At 41.7% G+C, this 10,000-nt stretch overlaps 1 protein-coding gene across 1 annotated transcript in view; it reads left to right on the top strand.

Moving 5' to 3' along the window:
• The window catches only part of LOC143021409 (venom serine protease 34-like), a 35,527-nt gene extending 25,713 nt beyond the window's left edge, over positions 1-9,814 (top strand). Inside the window, exons 8-13 of the mRNA XM_076178854.1 lie at positions 538-647; positions 1,425-1,600; positions 2,839-2,970; positions 3,120-3,197; positions 8,105-8,238; positions 9,111-9,814. Coding sequence (XP_076034969.1) covers positions 538-647; positions 1,425-1,600; positions 2,839-2,970; positions 3,120-3,197; positions 8,105-8,238; positions 9,111-9,293 — 813 coding nt within the window. The 3' untranslated portion in view covers positions 9,294-9,814. The remainder of the gene's footprint in view (positions 1-537; positions 648-1,424; positions 1,601-2,838; positions 2,971-3,119; positions 3,198-8,104; positions 8,239-9,110) is intronic.
• The last annotated feature ends 186 nt before the right edge of the window (positions 9,815-10,000 follow it).

The following is a 10,000-nucleotide window of genomic DNA, read 5'->3' as shown; positions in this document are numbered from 1 at the left end:
ATACTGCCGGACTGGTAGTGCATTACTGAAAAATCTGCGTATACATACTGTGTATGTGTATATACATATACACATGCGCACTAATGCGGACCGTTCTAAGGAAATTAGAATCTGTAACGCATTGACGGAAATGCACTCCAGGTTTTTGGGAACGCACTACCTGTGGTGGTAACGCGCCCAGCTCCACGAGAATATAATGAACAAAGCCTACACAACCATATCTCTATCTAAAAGAAAAACAGGAAAATATTTCCCTATATTTGGCGGATTTTTAAGTTTATATGAGTGTTTTGAGGTTGCATTTGTATAGCAATGCAAATGATAATGATCACAGTTAAAAACGAGATATGAAACGGGACCTCACGAGCATAGCTCCCCTTCCCGTAAAATACAACTAGGTAAATACAAAGTGTTACTTGTTTAGAAATAGTTCGGGACAGCACTTCTATTCCAAAGTTAAGGGTTTACCTTATACGCTTTCTTCTACACATGTGTAGAGCAACGTTTTCTATAAATACTTTACTTATATGCCGACAGGTTGCTGTGCTCAAGGAATGCGGATTAATGATTGGTCAGTACTGCCACATCTGCGGTGGAACAGTTATACACTCTAGATGGATCCTCACTGGTGCTCATTGTACACACAGGTAAAATGCAAAACTTATCTAACAAAGGATTTAATGCGACTTTACTTAAGGATGGCTAGGCAGAATTTAAGGGGGGGACTATACCATACTGTCACGAGGATGTCAGCGATGAGGATATCATTATCATAAATCTTAGGAGACCCAAGGTCATAGACCATGGGTTACGTTTGTATATTTTATCCTGTATGAAATAAAAAATCTAAGTACTCCATGATTTTTTATGAGCAAAAGGTATGGAAATTTTTTACTTGTAAATTTCATTCTAAGCTCTTCCGAATCTGAAATTTCATTGTAAGCATCTTCGACAGATCATCTAATCCTTAGCTTTTAGCATCGTACATTTGTATGCTATGCATAAACTTAGTGACCATTTCTGGTCTTGGAAAATAGAAGCAACAAATTGCTCCACCCAAAAGAATAGCCCCTTATTTAGATGTTTTGTTGCGGCTGACGCAAAACTCTTTTGTTGCGGCTGACGCAAGACTCTTTTGTTGCTCTTTATCTGCTCCCACTGTTCCCTCCTCGTCCTCTTCCTTCTCCTCTCCTCTTTCTCCTTCACCTACTCTCCTAATCCTTCTCCATCTCTTCCTCCTCCTCCATTTTCTCCTTCACTCACTCTTTTTCCTTCTTGCCCCCTCCTCCTCCTACTCCTTGTCATCCACCTCCTTCTCTTCCTCTTTCTCTTCCACAGACTCTTTTTTCTTCTCTTCCTTCTCCTCCTCCTCTTCTTCCTCTTCCTCCACCCAGATTCTCCTTGAACAGCCCTTCCTCCGGCAGGATCCCAGTCATTCACCTGGCCGTTCTCCTGGGCGATCACAACCTGTACACCCTGACGCCTTCCCAGAAGTTCTTCCGGGTCGACCTTGTCGTCATTCACCCCGACTTCAACGTTCCCTCGCCCTTGAACAACGACGTGGCTCTTCTCCGACTCCCGCAGGAGATGACGTTCTCGGGTAAGGCTTGAAGGCTCCTCTGGCGAACCACTTGACACCCTTAAGGGACCCCGGCAAGGGAAACAGGGTTCTCCTATAGACCCTTTAAAAAAGTAATTTTGCTTTGCTGTCTGTGTTGTCGGAGGAACATATGTTGACAAGCGGAGAAAGGTTGTTTGGAAGAAAATCACAAAGAAGAAAAAAAAAATCCAAATTGAGGTTTGACCAGGTTATGTTTGGTTAGGTTAGGTTAGGTTAGGGTAGGGTAGGTTAGGTTAGGTTAGGTTAGGTTAGGTTAGAGGGTAGGGTAGGATAGGTTAGGTTTGGTTAGGTCAGGATAGATGAGGACTTGTTCTCATGTGGCATTTTTGCCCGAACCTTTTGCTGAAGTGAGTATGCTGTATGTCTTCACTGTAATTTTCATATCTGGAGCATGTGATATCTAAAACTAGGCCAAGTTTGTGTGGGCACTGCTTTAGTGTGTATGACTTTTGTTATGTGCGGCCTTGGGCTGGACACAATATCTCGAGTAGGTACTCATAAGAAAGGAAAGAGTGTGAATGGATTATGGAAGAAGATAGGCGAGGAAGGGCCGCGCGGTAGTTCGGTGGATACCGTGTCGAACTCATGAGCAGGTGGCCGTGAGTTCGATTACCGGGACCCGCTGCGGGCTTCCTGCAATGGTTCCCGACAGCCCTAACCAGGCAGGGAGGCGACCCATTGACCTAAATTAATAGCTGTTTGCCGCAGCTAACAGGGTTTGCTCTATCAGGGTATTCTCACTTTGCATTGCGTGGGAGTGGGATGCTGAGTTTATGTGAGGAAATTGAAGAGAGAGAAAGAGAGAGAGGGTGGGAGAGAGAGAGAGAGAGAGAGAGAGAGAGAGAGAGAGAGAGAGAGAGAGAGAGAGAGAGAGAGAGAGAGGTAAAGATGAAAACAGAAAATAGATTACGAAAGAAAAATGTAACATTTTGTTGTTGATGTTGTGGTTGATGATATTGTTGCTGTTACTATTATTGTTGTTACCGTCATCGTTGTCATCGTCGTCTTCGTCACTGTTGTTATGACTTTTGTAATTATTGTTGTTATTGTTCTTGTTCCAATTCTTGATTAGTCCACAGTGAACTTTGACACCAGAACTACGAAGTAAAAGAACCATCCTCTGGGACTCATGCCAGAGGTCCTTCACCCCAGATATGATGCATTTGTGAGCGGCCAGCGAAAAAAACACAATTTACAAATGTCCCTTTCTTCTGCAGCTTATATTGCACCCATCTGCCTCCCGCCAAAGAACGTTTATGACCTGATTAACCTCTTGCCTGTCATTTCGCCCGACGAGGAATCTACCTCCACAGAGGTGCCCCAATACGACGGTGCAGTGGACTGGGAAGGTAAGTAACAATTGTACAGAAACCTGAGAACTGATTCAGTAGTTACCGGTAATAGTGACTGTGTGGATTACCCAGAACACGTGTGTTTGTGCCATGAGCACAACACAATGAAAGGAACAAGTTACTAACATCTCCGCTTTCGCCAACAGATATGCACCACGAAATCATACATGACATTTTTATCGGTCGTAATGTCACCGTGGCCGGATGGGGACACGTCGACGACGGTAAGTATGTGTGTGTGATTCACCATGGTTCACCATAGTCTTGAATCACGTGTTGGACTTGTGATCGACAGCTATTTCCCTCCCAGAAAAGAGCTCAGAGCTCATATATGACCAATCTATGGTTAATGCTGTGACCATACACGCACACACACACAAAACTCCCCACTCACGAGAGTTGGAGTAACAACCCGCAGAGCAGCGATTCTGAAATTATTTCAGCCCTGGACGCGCGCGCGTGTGTGTGCGTGTGTTTGCGTCTATGTGTGTGTGTGTGTGTGTGTGTGTGTGTGTGTGTGTGTGTGTGTGTGTGTGTGTGTGTGTGTGTGTGTGTGTGTAATTCATCATGGTCTAGGAACACGTGCTGGACTCGTGATCGATAGCTACTACCCTCCTGGATGAGGGCTCAGAGCTCATGTATGACCGATCTGTGGATAATGTTGTGAACTGACACACACATACACATCTAACTCCCCGCCCACGAGGGTGGAGTAACGGCTCGCAGCGCAGTGATACTGAAATTATTTCAGCCCTGGGCGGGATTCGAGCTCGGACCGCTAAGTTAGCAGTTGCGAACGCTACCACTGCGCCGCCGAGCCGTCTGGTTATATGTGTGTGTGTGTGTGTGTGTGTGTGTGTGTGTGTGTGTGTGTGTGTGTGTGTGTGTGTGTGTGTGTGTGTGTGTGTGTGTGTGTGTGTGTGTGTGTGTGTGTGTATTTACCTAGTTTTACTTAGTTGTATTTTGCGGGACGAGAGCTATGCTCGTAGTGCCCCGTTTTCGTATCTCTCCACATCCAGTTTGTTCTTAAAATCGTGTATAGTTCTGGCATTCACTGTTTCTCTTTTCAGTTTGTTCCAGACATCGATCACTCTATGTGGGAAGCTATTCTTTCTCAGGTCTCTTCTGTAACTGTTTTTCTTTAGTTTATTTTCGTGTCCTCTTGTTTCTCTTCTTTCCCACTTAAATAGATCGTCTCTATCGAGAACTTCCTTCCCTTTCATAATTCCGAAAATGGTCAACAAATCGCCTCTTTCCCTTCTCTGTTCTAGTGTTGACAACTGTAATTTCTCCAATCTTTGTTCATATGTCAGATCTGACAGTGTGGGTGCCATTTTTGTCGCTGCTCTTTGGATTCTTTCTCATTTTTTTATGTTCTTTTTTGGGCTAGGTGCCCACATTGATACAGCATATTCTAATTTCGGTCTTATCAGTGTAACAATTATTTTTTTAACCATTTCTATGTATTCGAAGGCCACTTTCATTGATCTTAATAAGATGTAAGTCTCTCCAAATAATTCATTTACATGTTTGTCAGGTGTCAAGTCACTTAAGATGATTACTCCTAGGTCCCTCTCTGAGTTTACTTTTTTGACTTATTTGTTTCCAATTTTATATTGTCCCGAAACTCTATTTTTACTTTTTCCAAATTCCATTATGCTACATTTTTTTATGTTGAAGTTCATCTAATATCTCCGACTCCATTCCCATATTTCATCCAATTCATCTTGCAGCGATCTGCAATCTTCCTCTGTTTTCACTCTCTTGAGTAATTTGGCACCGTCAGCAAAAAAGTTCATGTAACAATTTATTCCTTCATCCATATCAATTATGTATATGGCAATCATTAAAGGAGCCAAAACAGAGCTTTGTGGGACGCCACTTTTCACATCTTCCCATTTCGAATTTTTGTCTCTAAGTACCAATCTCATTTTTCTCCCAGTTAAGAAATCCTTCACCCATTCCAACAGTTTGCCTTGAATTCCTCCTATTTTTTCAATTTTACTTATTATTTTTTGTGGTACTTTGTCAAATGCTTTCTGCAAATCTAAGAAGGCGCAATCTGCCCATCCATCCCTTTCTTGTATTATCTCAATTAATCTCGAGTAAAAGCAGATTAAGTTTGTGGTGCACAATCTTCCACTTCTAAAGCCAAATTGTTTGGGGTTTATTATTTTGTTATCTTCCAAGTGTTTGGTTCATTTGTTCCTGATGACCTTTTCGCATATTTTTGCCACAGTGCTTGTGAGGGATACTGGTCTGAAGTTTGTAGGATCTTCTCTATTTCCTCCTTTATATATTGGTACTATGTTTGTATCTTTCCAATCTTGCGGTACCTTTCCCTCTTTGAGTGAGAAGTCAATTATCTTGTATAGTTTGTCTGTCAGTTCATCTATACACTCTTTCAGTATCCAATTTGCAATTCCATCTGGTCCGTGCGATTTTCTGACATCTAGGCTTTTTATTTGGTCTCTTATTTATTTTTGTGTTGTCTTTATTTCTTTCATTATGGGTGATCTTTCTTGTTGTCCATCTTCCCAAGACTGTGAGTTCTCAATTGTAAAAACAGACCTGAAATTATCTGATCATAACTTCTGCCATCTCTGTGTCATCTATGTATTCTTTATCTCCTGCACGCAGTTTCACTATTTCATGTTTATCCTTTAGTTTGTCATTTATATATCTGTAAAAGAGTTTAGGTTGATCCTTACATTTGTCTATGATATACCTTTCATATTCTCTTTTTTCTTTCCTGCGTATGTTCACATATTTGTTCCTAAGTTTTATATACGTTTGCCATTTAGATATTTTTCTATCTTTTTGCCATTTTTTCCAGGCTTTGTCTCTCCTGGCTCGCCTCACTACAACTTTTGTTGAACCAACATTTTATATAAATCTCTTTTTGTTTCCTTTTTTGGTACATACGAGTATTTGTTAATTCCTTCTTTGTACTTTTCTTTGAATATGTTCCATTTGTCTTCCATCTTTGTTTCCTCTTTAGAGAATTTATCCCAATGTATGTTTTGGAATTTTTTTCTTAGTTTTACAAAATCCGTTTTGTTGTGTGCGTGTGTGTGTGTGTGTGTGTGTGTGTGTGTGTGTGTGTGTGTGTGTGTGTGTGTGTGTGTGTGTGTGTGTGTGTGTGTGTGTGTGTGTGTGTGTGTGTGTGTGTGTGTGTGTGTGTGTGTGTGTGTGTGTGTGTGTGTGTGTGTGTGTGTGTGTGTGTGTGTGTGTGTGTGTGTGTGTGTGTGTGTGTGTGTGTGTGTGTGTGTGTGTGTGTGTGTGTGTGTGTGTGTGTGTGTGTTCGGAGGCGAATCTACTTATAGAAGATTATTGAACCACTTTTTATCTTTCCCTATTCCTCTCTCCTTTGCTTTCCGTCTCTCCACCACTCCCAGGAAACCATTTACAATGGCACAAATATTATAGTCACCCCTATTTGTTCAACTGCTATGGTTTTCTATGAAAGGTACTTTGTTTTTTCGTACCTCTACACACCATCATGTATCAGAATAGACTAAAAACTAAGCACAAGCACCAACGCTTTATTCTTAAACTATAATTAAAAACAAAAAATATTTTAGTTTACTGAAAAGAATAATAAATTAAGGAAACGAGGAGGGAAGTGAAAAGGAAAACTCATCTATTTCGTCATTTCTCCAAAGTCACCCTTCGTTCTGCTTCAACGCAAGTGGAGACCTTGGCAGTTTTCCTGTTGCCTTCACCAAAATTTACAGTCTATCTGACCTCTTATCTAGCGGCTCTTGCAAACCTGCTCGCCGGCCTTGACTACAGGATACGAAACATGTCACAGTGTCCACGGCCTGCTTTGGTGAAATCAATTCATGATTCATTGTCCCATATCATTAATAGATACAAAGAGTATATACGTTATTGGGTGAGGTTGGGATATGAGATATTGTGCATGTGTGTTTTGGGTGCGATTCACCATAGTCTCGGATCATGTGTTGGACTCGTGATTGACAGATGTTATCCCCCCTGATGGAAGCTCATACCTCATGTATGGCCCGATCAGTATGTGTGTGTGTGCGTGCGTGTGACTGTGTGTGTGTGTCTGTGTGTGTGTGTATGTGTGCGTGCGCGCGTGCGTGTGTGTGTATGTGTATGTGTGCGTGCGTGCGTGTGTGCGGGCGCGCACGTGTGTGGGATTCACCATGGTCTTGGATCACGTGTTGGACTCGTGATCGACAGCTATGTCCCTCCCGTAAGAGAGCTCAGAGCTCATATATGGCCGATCTATGGGTTATGTTGTGACCTTACACGCACACACACGAGAATTGAAGTAACAACTCGCAGCGCAGCGACACTGAAATAATTTCAGTCCTGGGCGGGATTCGAACCCAGACCGCCGTAGTGGCGGCCGGGAACTCTACCACTGCGCCACGTGTGTGTGTGTGTGTGTGTGTGTGTGTGTGTGTGTGTGTGTGTGTGTGTGTGTGTGTGTGTGTGTGTGTGTGTGTGTGTGTGTGTGTGTGTGTGTGTGTGTGTGTGTGTGTGTGTGTGTGTGTGTGTGTGTGTGTGTGTGTGTGTGTGTGTGTGTGTGTGTGTGTGTGTGTGTGTGTGTGTGTGTGTGTGTGTGTGTTTCTGTGTGTGTGTGCGCGTGTATTTGTGCTTGTGTGTCAATATTAATCTTTGTTGGCAAACAGTGCTTACAAGCATTGTTTGCTGACAATCTTTCCTAGTGTGGACTCGATTTGACAAGTTTTATGATTTCATTAGACACTTCCTTCTGAATCACGTTTATTTGAACTTTTTTCATTTTCTCTTGTTTGCTTCCCATTTCTCATTTTTTCTTCCTTCTTAATCTCGTTTTCTTTCGCCTCCATTTCCTTCCTTCCGTCTGAATTATGTTTTAGTTCCTTTTCCGAAACAATGTGTTCAATTTACATAATGCAATATTTTTTTCAAGTAATGGTTGCCAACTATCCGTAACCTGAGCAACAGCAACTTCCACATCAGTAATTAGGCCAGCCACCCTGTAGAATGAGGAACGTCTGAAAAAATAGGCATGAAAAAGAATAAAAAGAATAAAAAAAGGACGATGATCAGACAATTATTTAGAGTTCAAGTTGTATATTCATGTGTACATGATATACCAATGCATCCACAGAGGAGACGATCTCCGAAGTTCTGCGAAACGTGGACGTCCAGGTGTTGGACAACCTCGTCTGCGATTACTACTACGGGATCATGACGCCCTCCCTCATGTGTACTTCGGGGAAGAACGCCAAAGGACCCTGCCAGGTACGAGATCGCAACAATGCAGACATCCCAATCTAACCAATGATGCCTCAGAAGTCTGTAAATATGCATTTCGCCGATATTGCATTATCTTTTTTTTTTTACATTTTTCTTATTGTGCGTGAGTTACAATATGTAGCAATGTGTTAGATACTCAACAGTAACAGACATATTTACATAATTTTGGTACATTATGGGCCAGGTTAATGTGACCGCAATATTACCAACAGCGGAAGTCTTGTTCTCTGCCGAAGTGTTTGCATGCAAACTGCATGACTCACCTACAACATAATAAAATGCTATTCACTGTTTTCAAATGCAAGTCAAATATTGATTATCTGCAATGAAACAGATATATTTTGTTGGGTCACATTAAAGAATATCGCTACCAAAAACAAAACCCAGTGCTTGGTTATCCGTTAGGGCCTTCCCTCCCCACTAACATTTGATTGGTATACCTAAGATGACCTAACCCTTCCACTACCACTGACGACTCACCCATTTATTCTGACTGCTGAAGTGATTTTACTGAAACGAGGAAAACATCTTTGTGCAGAGAAATGGTTCAACAATTTCAGTGACATCAAAATTGATGAAGAAATAATCTGTCACAGATAAGTCAGCCTGGCGACGCGTGCACCGAGCCAGGCTCCGTAACAAACATATCAATCAGTGTCTAATTTCTAACAAACATTTTCGGACTAGTTTTCTTTCTAAATATCCCACTGTAAGAGGGGTTACCAATTGATTCTTGTTTTTTTTTTTATTATTATCATTATTATTCTTGGCCCCCGTTACATGCATTTTCACGTACATCTGCATGACCTTCGTATTTCTAAGAGCCTAGCTTTATTTGCTTTATCTCCTTTCTGCAGGGTGACAGCGGATCACCGGCCATGGTCATGACAGTCCAAGGAAGAATCATGCAGGTCGCCGTCCTCGTCTTCGGCGCTGCCTTCGGGTGTATGGAGGGGTACCCCTCAGGACACGCCCTCCTCCCTCTTTACGTCGAGTGGATCGAGTTTGTCACGGGCGAAGATATGCAGCAGTACTTCTAAAACATGGGCTCCCTTACCCCCCCCCCTCCTCACTTCGTGATAAATCCACCACCTCCCCTCCGTAATATATTCATCCCTTCCCCTTCGTGATATATGTACCCCCTCCCCAATCCACGATGTGTGTATCCTCACACCTCCCCGCCTGGTTTGATATAGACTCCAATACAAATAAATGAAGAGACATCGCGAAGGCAAAAAAAAAAAAAAAAAGATATGAAACAACCTTGATATTAGGATTTTACATAAGACTTCATAAAGAAATATAGTGTATATTTCACATGTGTACGTATATTTACACATGACATAATCTTCAACTACTGACTGAATCACTATTCATAAGACTCTATAAGAAGAAGGAAAATTCTCTGAATTCTTCTGAAGTAAAAACTATTCTGTCGCATTTTTCTTAGCTAAGGAAAAGAGCCCTTAAAGTTCTTCCAGAAGTTTCTGAAGGCCTTAGAGGTCTTGCAAAACGTGGAGGGCAAGAGCCTATGAAGTCTTATGCTGTGCTCTTTGGAATGTAAAAGCTAAGGTCTTGTATTCCCAAGAAGTGTCTGCAATTAAACTCTGTAAACATGGAAATTCTCAGAGAATAAAAACATGTTTCCTTTGTGCAATATGAAAAATAAATGCATTGAAGATTTAGTTTTGATTTTTATCCAAATTTGCATAAAGTTAAATATTTAATGATAGTATATGGTGTATCC

This window comes from Oratosquilla oratoria, chromosome 42 (genome assembly GCF_046742065.1).
Source record: "Oratosquilla oratoria isolate Oo_2021 chromosome 42, ASM4674206v1, whole genome shotgun sequence".
NCBI classification, from domain to species: Eukaryota; Metazoa; Arthropoda; class Malacostraca; order Stomatopoda; family Squillidae; genus Oratosquilla; species Oratosquilla oratoria.
Note: the sequence above shows the minus strand (reverse complement) of the source record. Positions and strands in the feature narration are given on the sequence as shown.